General features: G+C 42.6%; 3 protein-coding genes across 3 annotated transcripts; 1 reads left to right on the top strand and 2 right to left on the bottom strand.

Annotated features, from left to right (window-relative positions):
- Positions 1 to 981: 981 nt before the first annotated feature.
- Positions 982 to 5193, bottom strand: ube2v2 (ubiquitin-conjugating enzyme E2 variant 2). The gene is made up of 4 exons (XM_071926500.2): positions 5057 to 5193; positions 2314 to 2462; positions 2047 to 2172; positions 982 to 1847 (listed from the first exon to the last, which is right to left on the bottom strand). The coding sequence occupies exons 1-4, from the start codon at positions 5070 to 5072 to the stop codon at positions 1701 to 1703; spliced, it is 438 nt and encodes a 145-aa protein (XP_071782601.1). The 5' UTR covers positions 5073 to 5193; the 3' UTR covers positions 982 to 1700.
- A 397-nt stretch (positions 5194 to 5590) lies between these two features.
- mcm4 (minichromosome maintenance complex component 4) lies at positions 5591 to 13814 on the bottom strand. The gene is made up of 17 exons (XM_071926502.2): positions 13781 to 13814; positions 13429 to 13503; positions 12474 to 12632; positions 11936 to 12099; positions 11607 to 11708; positions 11407 to 11502; positions 11151 to 11246; positions 10767 to 10905; positions 10332 to 10552; positions 10060 to 10180; positions 9669 to 9928; positions 8838 to 9203; positions 8554 to 8681; positions 7953 to 8160; positions 7232 to 7460; positions 6852 to 6985; positions 5591 to 6320 (listed from the first exon to the last, which is right to left on the bottom strand). Exons 2-17 carry the CDS (start codon positions 13490 to 13492, stop codon positions 6225 to 6227), a joined length of 2583 nt encoding a protein of 860 aa, XP_071782603.1. The 5' UTR covers positions 13493 to 13503; positions 13781 to 13814; the 3' UTR covers positions 5591 to 6224.
- A 1353-nt stretch (positions 13815 to 15167) lies between these two features.
- On the top strand, positions 15168 to 16669 carry cebpd (CCAAT enhancer binding protein delta). Its single transcript, XM_071926490.2, has one exon. The coding sequence runs from the start codon at positions 15413 to 15415 to the stop codon at positions 16319 to 16321; it is 909 nt and encodes a 302-aa protein (XP_071782591.1). The 5' UTR covers positions 15168 to 15412; the 3' UTR covers positions 16322 to 16669.
- The last annotated feature ends 146 nt before the right edge of the window (positions 16670 to 16815 follow it).

The following is a 16815-nucleotide window of genomic DNA, read 5'->3' as shown; positions in this document are numbered from 1 at the left end:
ACAGAAAATCTTATGCCAACTGAGCGCATTTGATTAATGCGAAGCTATCTGTTCATCAATTATCTGCTGGTGCAATACCTTGGAAGTGGCTGGGCCATCATAGTTCTCAAAATGCTAATCCAGCCAAGATAAGTTGACTCTGATGCCAGTAGCTAATGGGGATGGGAATTGCCAAAAAGCCCTCAATACAGTGTTAACTCTGCCTCACTTTGCAACTTCTCACCCAGGCCAATGCTGCAACAAAGAATGTGGTCTTGGTCAATTAGCCTGGTGAGAAGGGTTTAAAAATAAAATTCAAGATGCTTCAGCCACAATGCGACAACAGTGTCATTCTTAGTGTTTAGCAATACAGAAATATTTTGCTTTTATTAAAATGCAATAAAACTACAGTAAAGAATAACAGTGGGCCTACTAATGACGAAACGTGCAATCTGCAACAAATTCCCTTAAAATGCACGTATGTTAATTCATGTCTATGCCCTACTTATGAATAAAAATAAATGTACTAAGCTAAAAAGCAACAAAAGGTCACATTTTCAGAGAGAAGTAACTATGCTTCTCACGAAAGCACTGGACCCTTACTGCACATCAGTTAAAATGTCCAGAATGTGAAAGAGAAAACACTGCACACCACCACAATGGATGGACTATCAATCATAAACAAATGGTGTGTTGTTCATCTAATAAGTATGCAGGCAAATGGGGAATGCAGCATATAATAAATTGCATTTAGATTATATTATTCTAATGTGAGCAAGTCACTTATTCAATGTCTGCAGTGTGGTGTCACCCTGCACAGTTTCATTAACCTGGCTTCCATTACATGGCCAACAGGGCCAGCAAGAGCTTGCTCACAACATAATGCATGACTCGTGCATCTTGTTGCCAACGGAGTTGGCTTGTCAGCTGAGCTATTGCTTGGTGCAGGCCCTCTTGTGGGAAAAGTGGCTACTGTAGGCTCAGCCAAGAAGACAAACACACTTCAACTTTGGAAATTTATTCGCAGACAGTGATTTTAATTTCAGAAAATCACAAGTTCATACACCTGCCATTTTCACTAGAAGTTAAATGCAAGGGTTTCAGAACAGAACAGGCTTCAACGTCTGTTACATGTCAAAGAGCTGTAGAACAGAAACATATTGGTATCGTGTCAAATACAGATATATATATATAAAAAAAATCTTTCTCACCTTGTGACACTACTTTTAGACTACAGCCACAGTTCATTATTCAGCAATCTGCATGACATTTCAATGAACCTGCTAAATTTGACTAACAACTCAAAATGTGGCTTATCTTCAACTATTTATTAGTTACAGAACATGCCATCATACACACATCTTGCTGTTTGTTTCAGTGACCAGTCATTTGAACATAAAACTGTTGGGACTCTGGTACAGCCTTTGCATGGTGCCATGCTTCCCTCTTTAAGCCCACTTAAGTTGCAACATGTCAAACATAAAGGTTATAGTCAAAGTAATCTTAATAAAAGGGGATAACTGTGCACTTGTAGTCTTTTCACTATCTATTCAGTGCTTAACTTCAGGGACATTTTTTCTTGAATGAGCTACATAATAAGAAAGTCCAATCTTGCTCTTGCAGACGATATTGTTGATGTGCGAAGTGAGCCTCTTGATGATTTACACAATATTTCTAAGAGAGTAAGGTTTAAGACAGAGGGTCAAAACAATCCGTTACAATTAATTGCCGTAGTTTTGTCCTTCTGGTGGTTGTGGAAGCTTCATATTTTCTTTGGACATCATTAGACGCCTTAACTCTTGAAGAACAATTTTAATGCTATAAGAAATTTGCCATTTCGCTAATACTGGTATGCTACGTGAATCCACCTGTGAGACAAAATGAAAAACACCACATCAGTCATTGTGACAGCACCTGGGACAATGACTTGGCACACATATCACGTTTGCATATCAAACAAACTATCACACCACTCTAAACAATATCTCAATGCAAACAAATTAAATTACATTGTACTCAACAACACTCATACATACATAAACCTTTCAAGTTTGTGATAACACTTACCATCCCGTTGGTATTATTTATCCCATTCATGCTAATTTTTGTTACAAATCTAACAGTCGGGGGTGCCTCTGGGTATTTAGGTCCACATTCCACTTTCAGACTGTATATCCTGTTCTCATAATTAGTCTGGAAAATAAAGCAGACAAAGAGGGAAAACATTTGCTTTGGTTATTGTATCTAGATGAGGTGGCTTTCAGCGTTTTCTATCTGTATTGGAATAGAGGCGTGGTATAATCTTAATTTCCTGTTTAGGGGTGTTTTGCTTACTCTTGCTGGTCCGATGATCATGCCTGTCCACCGTGTGAGAGTCATGTCTTCGTCGTCCTCGAGGCCCCAGCTGACTGTGCCATCTCCGACCCCCTTCTGTCCCTCTTCAAGCTCTTCCAACAAGCGAAAATTGCGTGGAACTTTAACTCCTGAAATAACAAGAACGCAACATAGGAATTAAACTGATTTCACATGATATCAAAGTGCTGTGTCAATATCTGTGCTCTAACTTTGCATCCTTTACTGAAAATTGGTGCAAACATGCATTCATCTTCCCAATCATGGAAGTAGAATGTATCCAAATAATATAAGGGTGGGAAATACATTCATAGATGCAGGACGGGATGAGTTAAGACAAGCAACTAATTGACAAATTGGCTCAGTAGTTTGATATGATGTTGTACACACCGGTCCGATCAGGTGTCAAGTGCGCTGTGCACACCGCTGTCTACATACTGTGGAGTTAGGCCAAATTTGATACCTTGTTCACAAAGGCAGTTACTGAAGATATCCGACACTGTTGAGCATTGAAGCTTCAACACAAGTCAGCACTCTGACTTGTGTTCATGAGGTTAGAACACTTGGGTCTATACTACTGACTTTCAGTACAATAGATTATGAGTGACATCCAGTTATCTTATTATCAATGTCATAACAGTTGAGTTGATAACATCATCACCCAAAACTAGTTTGTCAAAGTCTTCAGCAACTGGGAAAATCAGGGTTTTGTCTTTGTTCTCAGACTTTGGCATTAAACACACAGATTGACAAGTAGGTGCGTAAATGACAAATCGCTTAAAGTTCATGACTCGAGGAGTGGTACGAGTTGAAAGGGTGATGACTCTTAAGTAAAACAACTGCTATTCATAATCAAGATCCGGATGACAAATTCACAAAAGAGGAAGTGAAAAGAGCATTGAAAAAGGCCCCGTGCTTCAGGCAGAAGAGACAGTGAAACCTTTTCAAATTCCCCTGTCACTGAATCTTAATTTTTCATTTTTGCCTACTCCAATTTCAACATTCATCACATCAGACTTCACAAAACACTTATAATGGACATTTCTCAGCTGATTTGCAGTGCCCACAATGGATTGACTTTTAAGCGGCATATGAGCTCTTCTGTGTCCTTAAAAGGCATTTGTTCACAAGTTGTTGCTCAAGCCTCCAATCCTGTGACACCAAATAAACACTGGTAGAGAAATGTACAATGAAAGTGATTATAGAGAGTGGCTGAATAACTTCAGGAATATTACTTCAAGGAAACAAGCTCCCAAACCAAGCAGTTTCAGTTTATGTTGGTCCAAATGTGCCCGAGAGGACACTACTTGATGAGAGACATATCCAGTCAAGGTAGGTCCAGCCTACTAACTAAACCAATATGCCCAGGACCAGGATAACTGTTTTAATTGGTAGACTATAAGCAGCACAGGTAGGTCTAACTGATGTTTCATTGCACTTTCTGAATTTTAAATAGCCTTAGCTTCCCTACAATTCAAACAAAGATTTCACAGCAGACTGTATTCAGTATGCAGGATCTTCTTTTTGCATGTTCTCTATGGCACTAGTGCGCCTAAAATATGAATTTGCAGGTCGCGCCAAGTTGTCACAAGTCAGGTTCAGTCATGAGTGACATTAACTTACTTCCCTGTTACACCACATACTTTAAACAAGTCTCTTCTGTCATATGATTCTTTATGTTTCCACTATGGCAGCTATTTGGTACATTTTACTAGTGCAGAAGAAATAAAATATGTGTGATTTCACCACGCATTATGCGTATTCGCTACAGCAACTGCAAAAGCGTTGTTTGAGTCGCTGATTTGTAACTTCGAAACTCACGCTTCCTGGTGAGCGCTAACGTCTGGCCCCGTCTATTTGCTGAAACAACGCGTGCAGCTAGATCAATTCTGTGCGTTTCTGTATTGCCCACACCACCAGACACATATTTCCTATTACTGGAAACACTGAATATTTACCTAGGTTCTTTGTATGGACAAGGCAGGAATCATTTCAAAACTTAACGTTGAAAGTAGAGCGCTATTGACTTGTCCCTACCTACAATTAAATAATTCAGTTAACGCTATGTTGTTGTAGCGTGAGGTGTGTCACGGAAGCTATAGAAATTTTTAACTAGTAGTGTTAGTTGATTTTATGTTTACCTCTTCATTGGAAATGTATACCCATAACAGCATACATAACGAATTTACCAACAGGACAATCCAGGCAATTGCATAAAATTCGTTATTCAGATCAAGTGACTTTACGTTAGCTAACCTATCTACCGAAACGCATTGCCGTGTGGTGTTGGAATATTCTAGCTCGCTTGGTTAGCTAACGGTTAGTAGCTCCTCCGGCTGTTACACTGTTTACAGTCCCAATTTCAATTTTATATTTGGATAGTTTATATGATACATATGATACAAGTTATTAGATTTGCTAGCCGACCCAGAACCGCAATAAGGGTTTAACTTAGCCCTCCCATTGCTCGGCAGTTAGCTATTTAAGCTAACTCGGGGCTATTCTCAACGCCTTGCTTAGCTAGCTAGGTTTGCCAGCTCCATCAAATAGACGGTGCCCTTAAAGAGCATTGCTTACTGGATACGTTGTTTTTGAGAAATAACGACCACGCGTCTTTGCAAACATCTGAAGTGAAAAATGCCACTTTTGCTCCCTGAGATCATGTTGCGACTCACACTTCACCTCTGGTTTAGGTGCCTGAAATGTAGTTTGAAGGCATACGAACCTGAGGAGGCCGCCATCTTCTTCAGCCAAATCCAGAAGCACACAAAACTGTGACATCACATCAGTTAAAACAGCAGCATCACACCGGCCACTGACTGCACTACAGGGCAGGTCACAGTTGTGCAACTTTCCTGTAGGTAGGAGCAGGAAGACTGCCCAGAACAGCTGTACAGGCTGATACACTCAGGCTCTCAGCAGGGAGTTGACCGGTCTGATAATAGTTTAAAATTAAAGTATAAAAGTTTCAATTTATCACTTTAAGTATAGTCTGAGGTTACTGTCCAATACCGACCAATATCAGTTACTTAGCTGATGCTCTAATACAGACTGACTTAAAGTGAGCTGTTGGGGGTTCAGTGTCTTGCTTAATGACACTTTGACAGGACAGCTGATGTGGGGATCAAACCCACAACCTTCATGTCACAGAACAGTCTCTCTAGCCACTCTGTAGGGTGTAAACACAACTGAGCTTATATGCACGTTTGAACCACTACTGACTGATGTATTGGAAAAAAAAAAAAAAAACACTCCAAGCATCTTGAGACAGTAGGAAACATTTTATTTTTCCCCAGTAACAGGTAGCCAATGCAAGTTGCAATGATTATTCACAAAGAACAATTTAAGTCAACTGTTTGGCAATAAGTACTCAGCTTTTAAAGGATTATTTGAAGACGTGGAAAATGCAAAATGAAACAATCTGTGTCTTAAGCTTGCTTGAACAGGCTTTCCAAAATATGAGGAAAGTTGTAGATGAAAGATAAATGACTACATAGCACAAGTTAAGGTGTGTCTCAAGTCAACCGCAGCTGACAAATAAAGGAATGTATGTGGGATGCACTGAACCTTATACCATGACACGCTACATACAACAAGACATCAAACAAGCACTTTTAAATATTAGCTTTGAAAAACAGTTGTATAATATTAATTGCCAGACAAAGCTTTTTTTTTACTACAATAATATGACATCCCAGATTGAATGAATCATCTGGTAATTCTGAATCACGTCTCCAAAACCCAGGCTATTCAAACATCTAAATCCCTCAGAAAAACACACACACACACACACACAGGGGTTCTATTGTACAATAATTTTTTACAGCACAATAATGTGGTCGACACAAGAAAAGGTTTGAATTTAAAGACTGTACATAATTGCAGGGTGTGCCTTAGGCGAGTAGACGAACAGTCTTTCCAGTGACTGTCAAGTAATCCTCATCAGCCAAGGCTCTGAGCGCCTCCTCGAACAGCTCCTTGGTGATCGCCTGAAAACAGGGAGACAAAGCAGGAAGTCACTACAGGAAAGACGTTTACAACATTTACAAGTGTTGATGCGGATGGCATTCGGCACTTTGATATAATTTCATATTTTACTTTGACTGAGATTAGATTTTGATTACCAATGTTATTCTAAGGAATGTAAAACTGCATTGTATCCTTATTTAAAAAACAGAACTGCCACTTATTTTTCGTTGTTTTTTGCATTTCCTGCACTCAGGATCCACAAGGAGTTCAACTTCATATATAAATATCCATGTCAAGTCATTTGTGATTTTTCTTTCAGGTGCACTTTCTCTGTTGAAAGTTGATTAACTGGTTTCTTATGATGCAGCATTATCTTACATCAGCGACATATAGGTATACATTTCTGCACTTGCACTGCCAAATTAGATATAGAGGGCACACTGTTTTGAGTGGCACTGTCTTGAAAAATCCTTTGAATACAGTTTTTCCTGCATTGACTTCACATCGGCTTAAAAATAGTAGTACACTAGTAGGCAAAATGAAATATTTACAGTTTCGGACTGTCCTCGGAGGTCATCAAACAGCTGCTGGTATTTCATGGCGGGTGTCTTTCCCTTGGACTGGATCAGTTTCTTTAGAGCCTGGGCGACCTCCTCCTTGCGCTTGCGGGCTGTGGCACTCATACCTGTGATGAGAAAACAAGCCCCTAGTTCAGTCACCAATACATCAACACAACGACTTATTAGGAATTCATATGAGGTTTCTGAGTGTGAGAATAAATCAGTGAGCTGGATTACTGGGCTTTAATATTAATCCTAAAACAATCTCACTAAGCACATTACATAATTGCTTCTACAAAAGTTGAGACCATCATCACTCAAAATGTCTCTATAACAAATGGCTAATATTCCCGAGGCCCCGGCTTGCGCACCTGTTGTGAGAATAGAGATGTCAACAAATCCTGTCCTGGGGTCTGTGGCCGACTGCTTGAGGGCCTCGCGGTGCAGCCGCTTGGCCTCCTCCACGTCGATGGTCTCCACCTTGTCAGAGAAGCGCACCTTGGCGTGGGCCTCTGCCAGGCGGATCAGGGACTCCAGCTGTCTGGGGTAGGCGGACACCATGCCGCGGCCGCTGCCTATCTTCCTCATGTCCACATAGGCCTGAGGACAAACGTGTACAGCGTCAATTCAGCCTCACTGTACTGTTAGGCACTCACAAGTAGGGCTGCAACTAACGATTATTTTCATTGATGAATCATTTAGTTTATTAAATGTAAAAAATAACAAATGCCCATCACAAGTTACCAGAGCCCAAAGTGATGTCTTAAAATTGTTTACTTAGTCTGACCAGCAGCCAAAAAATCCAAAATGTTAATTTTATAATGATATGAAACTGAGAAAAGCAAGCAAATCTGAGCATTTGTGAAGCTGTAACCAGCAAATGTTTGGTATTTTTACTTGATAAATGACTTAAATGATCATCAAAATTATAATCAATTAATTTTCTGGCAATCAACTAATCGGTTCAGTACTACTAGTCAAGTTTACCAGGTCTGTTAGTATTGAAGCCAGTCTGATTATACATGCATTTTCAATGAGTGCTCAAAAAGTGAAATTAATCTGGAATGGAAATTGTATTTTAAGTAGGTTTACCTCAATGAGGGCCTGGCTGGCTTCCTCATTCAGTCTCGGATGTATGTATGTCCGTGCATATGCAATGTAGTCCTTCAACACAGCCATGTCGAGGAACTCTTCCTCTATCTGCTCCTCGCTCTGGTAGTACAGCGACACCAAGTGGTGGGCCAGCCGGCGGTCGTAGGCCTCATCTTGGGGATCCAACATCAGGAAGATGAGATCAAATCTGATGGGGCAAGAATGACGATGTTAAAATGAGTGACGACAGATAAAACGTGCGTCCAACAAGAATTGTCACTCAGGTGCCGGATAGAGAATAAACAAGCAGAGGAAAAGAATCAAATGTGCTCACTAAACAGCCCCTGATGCAAAATTCATTTATTAAAACCGCAGTGGTATTAATAAATGTGGTCTGATGAAGAGCAACGTGCTCAAAACGTAACCACTGCAGTGTTAATAAATTCATTTTGCATCGGGAGCTGTCCAGTGTGCAGATTCCATCCTTACCCTCTGAATGTTAAAATCATTAACAAAACTGCTGACACATTTATGACCATTACAATATTAATACAGTGCTACATGGAGGTTGAGTGTGATTCCGCTGACTGGCGGTATTCACCTGGACAGCAGTGTGTGAGGCAGCTGAATGTTCTCAATTGTGGTTTTCTTGGGGTTCCACTGAGATTCAATGGGGTTAGCTGCTGCCAAGATGGAGGTGCGAGCGTTCAGCTGGCAAATGATTCCAGCCTGCAGGTATAAAAAGAACAGCAACGTTAGAGGCATCATCTAATTATTTCCGCTTGTAACAACATACTCTACAGAACCATTCAAGCTTTCACTGTCTCTCCCTTACGCCGCCCAATCCAAGTCCGCCCATACATTTTTAAGATTTCTCAAACTCACCTTGGCAATGGAGAGAGTCTGCTGCTCCATGACCTCATGCAGCACGGAGCGAGTGCTGTCGCTCATCTTGTCAAACTCGTCAATGCAGCAGATGCCGTTGTCGCTCAGCACCAGCGCGCCAGTCTGCAGGACGAGCTGCCTGGTCTCCGGGTCCTTCATCACGTAGGCGGTGAGACCCACGGCGCTGGAGCCCTTTCCCGACGTGTACTGGCCGCGGGGCACCAGGTTGAACACGTACTGCAGCAGCTGGGACTTACTGGTGCCAGGGTCTCCGCAGAGCAGGATGTTGACCTCGGCGCGGAAGTTGCCCCTGCCGGTCTGGCTGAAGTCCTTGCGAGTGCCGCCAAACAGCTGCAGCAAGATGCCCTGGAACGAGAAGAGACCAAACGTACTTGCAAGTTACCGAAAACAGCACTCACAAAAAGCTGCAGTCAGACGATATGCTTATCTAGCGATACAATTCGATACACACGATTTGATGTAATAAAGAAAAGTTCAGTGACAACCAAAGTATGACTGTGCAGAGTTATGTTAATTTCTGAGCCACAAAAATTCCTAATGATGGTACTGGCTGGCTAGAATGTAAACAATTTAAAAATGTCATTACAAAGTGCAAATAATATAATTTGGATGGAGAGCTTGTGAAACCGTGATGGGCAAACCGTCTCATTTGTGATTACTACAGCAGAATAAAATGTAGATAATGACTGCGTTAAATTTTTCTGCCCCACGATATGCATAGTCACATTTTTGTATTGAATTTCAATATATCGTCCTATCCCTAATGATAATATTGTTGACCAAGACTGCACATCATTCCTTCATTCACACCTTCTTGATGTCCTCATGTTCATAGATGCTTGGTGCCAGGGCAGAGGAGAGGCGATCATAGACATCTGGTTTGGCTGCCAGCTCCTTCAGCGTCTGCACGCGGTCTTCGGTGAAGAGCTTCTGTTCCGCCTCCTCGTCCAGCCCGTGCAGGCGCTTCTCGTCGGTCTTGCGGAAGTGGATGGCGTCTATGTGGGTCTTGTACACCGACTTCACGTTGCTCTGACGGGGGTTCACGCGCATGGGGACTGCTCTGTAGATACCTGCAGGGGCATTCGGGAGGCGATTAAAATGTCTGCTGGTGAGTGGCACAACTTGCGAGTTCTGCCAGTGTAGAGAACTTGTAAAGCTATAGAAATCATGCCTCAAGAGATTATATTCTACAAGAGCTTACCAGTGATGTTTATACGGTCTCCTGGCTGCACTTTATCCACCAGGTCATTATGGGCGTAGACGATAGTGGTGTGAGGGGTCTGACCAGCAGGCATGTCTTCAGGAGACTCTTGGACTTTTATCTGTTTTAAAGAAAGAGCACTGCGTGAACAGATGCCGCGCCTTCATAAACAGCAACACTGCACTAATTAGCATTTACCATCCTTGGAGACTATATGTCATTTACTGTAAGCAATCTGCCCTATTAACAACCCCCAACCCCACCAAGCTCACCATCTGTTTGTCTGAGAAGACGGAGCGATTGTGAATGAGCGCCAGACTGTGGGTGGTGTTGCAGTTGCGACACACGGCCGGCTCAGCGATGCGGCCGCGATCCACCTCCACACGGGTGTTGTAGGCGCACACCTGGCACTGGAAGAAGGCCTCCTGCATCTCGGGGATGAGCTGGGAGGTGCGGATCACCATGCCGCTGATGGTGATCAGCTGATCAATGTCTGTGGTGGTGGGGGGGGGGGGGGGGGGGGATGACACATACGGCACACCGAAGCTTTACCATGCAGCTGACACCTCACGTTGCATCAAACCATGGTGGAATATTCACACACTAATTATCAGTAATATCTTTCAACTGGTAGTAATAATGAGTGTGACTGACGTGTGACATGTTTGCTATCTGGTGAAATGATCCAGCTTAATGAGTACACTCACCCTCTGGGTTTAGGCTCCTCATGTTTCTGGTTTTCAGGGCGTTGTAGGGGCGCACTTGGATCTGGTGCTCCAGAATGGAGTCTGGGAAACGCTCAAAGAAAAGCTCATTGACTGCCATGTCGAAGGTTGGGATGACTTCCTGACAAAAGGATGAAGGTATGGGGGATATCAAACAACCATTTGAGAAACCATTTGAGAAAGTAGTATTTAAATGAAAAAAAGGGAGGGGGGGGGGCGGACAGTTTAACACTAACAATGTCACAATTAAGTACTGGAAAAATGTATGCAATCATTGTACTGTAAGACATTCTGGATTAAAAACATCTACCAAATGGATATATAACACATGAAAATAAAAGGTGAATGTGAATAAAGGGACATTACTTGTGGGTAGCAGATGAGCTGCCTGTAAAGTTCTGCATCGAAGGACTGGACATGCCCGCAATTCACATTCAGTACAGGATCACCGACAACACTGATCTATAAGACAAAAGGAGAACTATTGTTATGCTTCATTCAAGTTGTATAAAGTTGCAGAAGTAAACCAGAGTATAGATTGGCCTAATCAATAACACCCAACACTCTGAGCAACAGAGCACACAGTGAAAGAGAGAACAGCGATATGATTACAGCGCAGCACCTCTTCCAGCTTCTGCATGTACAGCGGCTCGTTCAGATCCAGACCGGCGTTCTCGTCCTCATTGGAGGTCGGGTCGATGAACCTCTGAAGAAACCTCTGGAAACCAAACCAAACAAAACATTGAAACAGTAACTCTTATGAAATGAAAATAGCTTTTACCTTGGATTAGTTGGATGGTACGATTACTTGTGCTTTCATACCTGAAACTTCTCCTTGCAGGTTCCTACATTGACGTCAGTGCCCCAGATTACCAGCCTCTGTCCTGCATTTTGCTCACTGGCCGCTGCACCATCGGCACTTGGCTGGGAAAAGAGAGTCAACAACACTGTTAGCCACCATTGTTTTGAGTTTCAGTTATCACCGTTTACTTTGTGTGGCTGCATTTGTCTGACACGGTTTTTTTAATGCCAATTTTGTTATGCTGTCTCTGGAAATAAAGTCAAATATAAAGTTAAATCCAAGGCCACACCATTAATAATGATTATCACAGTATGATGATTCTCTGAATATACTTTGCCCATATACTGACCGGCTCAGAGTGAAGATCCACCTGGGGAGCCTTCCTGACTGATCCCAGGTCAGGTCTCTGTCTGGCTGGGGTGCCACGCACGCCGCTGCGGGGCGTCCCCTCCACCCTGGAGCTGGGGGTCCCATACATGAGAGGGGAGCTCATGTCCACTTCACTGGGCAGGACTATTTAACAAAACAAAAAAAACGGACAGATTCATATTTATAATACGCTGAAATAATCGCAAGTGTGTCACAACAAAGATTAAAATTACAATCTCATTAACATTGCAGTGACTAATACCACAAATAACAGAGGGCCCAAGAACCACCAGCTGGTCTCCAGCAAAGTGAATGGCTATGAATATGTAAAAGGCTAAATGAATATGTAAAAGGATATTTCGACAATACATCTCACTTTCAGTAATATTATTGATACACCCACAATATGAACAATTCTATAGGAGATTCAGAAAGAAAACAACAAAAAAACGTATCAAATAGGGCACACTTGTGGTTCTTTGGTGTAAAAAGGATTAAAAAAAGAAAACTGTATCTACCTGAGTGTCGTGGGCTGGAGAACAGCGAGGTGTCCTGGGCCACAGCGGGGCTGGGCATGTCGGTGGGCGGGGAGGTGGGCATGGGCAGCAGGTCGGCGTTGGAAGAGTCCTGACCTCTGCGCCGCTGGGAGGGAGGAGAGGTGGGGCCTTCGCTGCCAGCTGAGGTTACACATGAGAGGAAGGGAAAGTTAATAACAGTGTATCACTGTTGCTCTGCGAAAACCTCGTAAGTCCAATCTTGGTGAATTTCATGTTTTGATTTCAGTTGAAGGATTCCATGCTCCTCTGTGGGCTGAGAGAGTTATACCAAACTTGATCTTATGAAACACTTTCAAAACCCCATTGGATAAATTAAATTTTAAAAAAGCCTGGTGATCAAGCTGAAAACAAGGCTGTTTTTCCATACAGGGTTTACATTGGAGAGTGATGATAAACAACAATCATCTACAATCACCTGGATGTCTCAACTAACACATTTACAAGGTTCCCAAACCTTTTTACCAATGAAATTCCATGACCAAATATTAATGAGGCTGAATGAAAAAGTAACCATCACCTACACTAACTTTAAGCATTAGTTTGTTGTTCACTTTAATTTAATATTACTTTAACTCTGTCTACAAAAAAAAACAAAAAAACAGTCAGCAACCAGCAATGTTTTGCTCCAGACTGTCCCAGAGCCAGCCACAGCTTTTTGTGACATTTGACAGTATTCAAGAAACAAAACAAAAAAACTTAAAGATAAAATTATGACTTTTCCCTTTTATCATTTTTCATAACTTCTCCAGGCCTGGAAACGACCAATTCCATGACTTTTCCGGGTTTTCCAAGAATGTGAGAACCTGCATTTAAGACTTCATGTCATAACGGTAGAAACCTTGAGGATTTGTTTAAGGCCCTTGCTGGGCTACACTGAGATGCTTGGTTGAAGCCTAGCAAAGAGACGTGAACTTACGAGTGGATGGGTTGTCGTTCCTTCCACGTTTACGACCGCCAGGAGTTGATGTTGGGGAAGACATCGTTGTCACTTCTGTAAATTAAATGGATCGAAATGTACAAAATGAATCTAAGTTAACGTTAAGCCAACTGGAAAGTCTGCCGCAATGATGACATGTGGCTGCCGGTAAAACAATAAGCCATACTCCGAGCGTCTGAACTGACTTCACACTCAAAAATAAGAGTGCAAAGAAAACAACACGTACATGCAAGATCAAGAATGCATCTTCTGTGTAATATATATGAAGCTTTGATGAGATGAAAATCGCTAAGGACTTTATAAAAACAACTTTAACACGCTCTATTCTTACCGTCTCTTGTGTGTACGTCCGACTGCAGCAGATCTGGCGCGAAACTGTGAGTGACGTTATTTTCGCGGGGAACTTTGCACCAATGGCAAGCCAGTTCCTTCTATCTCCTTCCGCCCGGTTCCCTCACTGCAAAGGGTGTAAGTGTTCATTTTCCCCGTTGCGACTTTGCTTCCACATTGCAAAATCCTTAATGATTTCACTTAATAACTTACATTAAAATACAAACGATACATTTTCCTCAATATCAAATTAGAGATGTAATGCTGCATGTATTGCGCGTGGTCCCATACACAGTAGTTTACCCTGTCTGATTTGGTTTCGTCCAACCTGAAGCGAATTTCTCCTGTAGATACATTCATCAACCACTGGGTGGCGCAAACTTCATTAAAACTTTCCTAGGAGGGACTGGAAAAGTACAGCGCGCTTCTTTATTCTAGGGGGACAATAATGAGGGTTTCCGAGAAGTGTAAAAACATGTGTAAGGTGAAGGTCACTTATGAGAACTTGTTATCTCTGTTTTCAACTGGTAAATTACTACTAGCTCATTATAAGCATTTTTTGTTACAAATACCAGAAAAGTAATCCCTCCAGCATTTTGTTCTATATACATATCATGAGCTTATCAGCTTCCTTTATTTCATAGATCTTGTCTCATAAGTTTGCACTGTAAACATTATGCAGTGCATTTCAGGCATGATGATTTAAGGCCTACCACATTAGGTGTGCATTACATGTATATTATAGTCCTACACTGCTGGATTTTATTAATGAAAACTGTGATAATAACATATTAATGCATAATAAATGGTACTGATGTTCACAACCAGTGATACAGTGCTAATAGAAACGTGTGTAAACTATGACTTCCAGTTGGTGATCATCCTAATGCAAACAACCATCAATATCAACAAAAATCAATTAAATTTTCAGGAAAGAATGAATGTGTGGCCATATTTTCATGACTTACATCAGTGTGATAGTACTCACTATTAAGTGTACTATAAATGTATGTCATTAAGATTTATATCAGCCTAAAAAGCAATATAAACTGAGTTTTGGTGGGTTTTACCCTCCTTCCAACCCCGTTTAAACACTTTCCCACGTGCTATTTTGTGCGTTGGAGTATTAAAGCGTCCGGTCTGGGACAGACGTTTACAGGAATGATGACGGCTGACAAATTAAACTCAATCCCAACTTTCGGGGCCTATGTAAACAACACAAGACCGTGTGTGCCTGTTCGTACAGTCGTAGTAAAGTGGGTGGCACTTGCACACGCCCTTCTCTCCTCAAATGGGAGTCAACGGAGACCTTCACTTTACTGGCTCACAGGAGGGGGAGGTTGGCGTGTGACGTCAGCAAGGGAAAGATACAAAACACTCCGCGAAATACAGATGCCTCAGAGTAGTGAAAAGACATGACAAGAAGTTTGTTTTCCTAAAAGGATAGAGACCTGACAGTCAACACATTGGGATAAAACCACGCAACCTGCCACATAAGACAAAAAGAGAGAGAGAGAGGCGCCTGCAAGGGGGAGTGCTGTCATTGCGGGTTTAACAGTGCGTGAGGACTTGTGCGGGTTACATTTTAACAACTAATTTCCCCTCTACACCACGTGGGCAACGACCAGAGTTCATGTGTGACATATACAGTCTGGACTCTCAGTGCGTGTCTCCACAATGCAACATGAGTTGGGCAATGGAGCCTGCTAACTTCTACGAGAACAACAAGCTGAGCGGCCTGCAGGCGGTGTGCAAGCCGGGCAGGAGCGATGGGGCCGCGGAGGACAGCGGCAGCACCATGGTGGAGCTGAGCACGGCCGCGGCGATGTACGACGACGAGAGCGCCATCGACTTCAGCCAGTACATCGAGTCGATGACAGCCGTGCCCAACCTGGAGCTGTGCAACGACGAGCTGTTCCTCGACCTGTTCAATACTGTGAAGCAAGAGAAGGCGGACTTCTACAACATGCCCAACTCGCTATCGTCCGGCGGCAGCATGCAACAGCTGTCAGCCAGCTCGGGCTACGCAGCTGGGAGTCAGAAAGAGTACGAGAGGAAAGCGGAGGCTGGGTTTGACAAGGGGGTGTTCAGCGCGCCGATCAAGCAGGAGTCGGACTGGAGCGACAGTGACATGTCCTCGTCCCTGCCGTCCCAGATCGAGACGTGCGCGCAGACCTCCGTCAGCCTGCCCACGGGACAGCCGACACCCCCGACCACCCCGGAGCCCCTCTCCGCCGTCAGCTCGGCCAGCTCCTCCCCTCGGAAGATGGGGAAGGAGAAGGGGAAAAAGTCGGTGGACAGGTACAGCCAAGAGTACCGTCAGAGGCGAGAGAGGAATAACATAGCTGTGAGAAAAAGCAGGGATAAAGCCAAGCAGCGCAACATGGACATGCAGCAGAAGATGATTGAACTGAGCGCGGAGAACGACAGGCTACACAAAACTATTGAGCAGCTAACCAGGGAGCTTACTGGGTTGAGAGATTTCTTCAAACAGCTACCCAACTCCTCCTATGTGGGCTCCGCGAGTGCAGACAGTCGGTGACAAATAAATAGGTCACTAATATGAACTGAGCTTTTGGAAGACATACCTCAACACAGACATTTCGTTTTTTTTTTACCATCTGTAACAGATGCATTTTAAGCTTAACCATAATGGCACTGGAAATATTTGACGTTGCTGCCATATTCTCTTTTATTTTTGTGGGAAAATGTGTTGTTTTTTCTATATTAAATTATTTTACCACTGCATTTACATGTTGTTATACCTGATATGGTACATGTTTTATAATTCCAAACTTTGTATAAGAGCCAGAGCATGATCTTTTATATAGTTTGTATGAAACCTTGACACATGTGTCTATGGAATCAATAATAAAATTGCTGAAAAGAAGTAGAATGGCCTGGTGTGTGAGTTCTCTCGGAGTGTGATGCAGTAGCCTGTACATATATTAGTTTGAACGAATGTTTTGTCAGGGAACAGTGGCATCTTGAGTTGTACCTCAGTTTTACATCAAGAAACTACTGAAACTAGAGGAA

Source organism: Centroberyx gerrardi, chromosome 13, assembly GCF_048128805.1.
Source record: "Centroberyx gerrardi isolate f3 chromosome 13, fCenGer3.hap1.cur.20231027, whole genome shotgun sequence".
Taxonomy (NCBI): domain Eukaryota; kingdom Metazoa; phylum Chordata; class Actinopteri; order Beryciformes; family Berycidae; genus Centroberyx; species Centroberyx gerrardi.
Note: the sequence above shows the minus strand (reverse complement) of the source record. Positions and strands in the feature narration are given on the sequence as shown.

Excerpts from the sequence above, each read along its gene's own strand:
- ube2v2 (XM_071926500.2), bottom strand. Across the intron at positions 2,173-2,313 it reads TGATCATCGGACCAGCAAGA|ACTAATTATGAGAACAGGAT; the intron begins GTAAGCAAAACA and ends TTTATTTTCCAG. Across the intron at positions 1,848-2,046 it reads TAAATAATACCAACGGGATG|GTGGATTCACGTAGCATACC; the intron begins GTAAGTGTTATC and ends TTTGTCTCACAG.
- mcm4 (XM_071926502.2), bottom strand. The coding sequence starts at position 13,492 with ATGTCTTCCCCAACATCAACTCCTGGCGGTCGTAAACGTGGAAGGAAC. Across the intron at positions 10,181-10,331 it reads TCTTCTCAGACAAACAGATG|ATAAAAGTCCAAGAGTCTCC; the intron begins GTGAGCTTGGTG and ends TCTTTAAAACAG. Across the intron at positions 9,929-10,059 it reads AGACCGTATAAACATCACTG|GTATCTACAGAGCAGTCCCC; the intron begins GTAAGCTCTTGT and ends ATGCCCCTGCAG.
- cebpd (XM_071926490.2), top strand. The coding sequence starts at position 15,413 with ATGTGTGACATATACAGTCTGGACTCTCAGTGCGTGTCTCCACAATGC.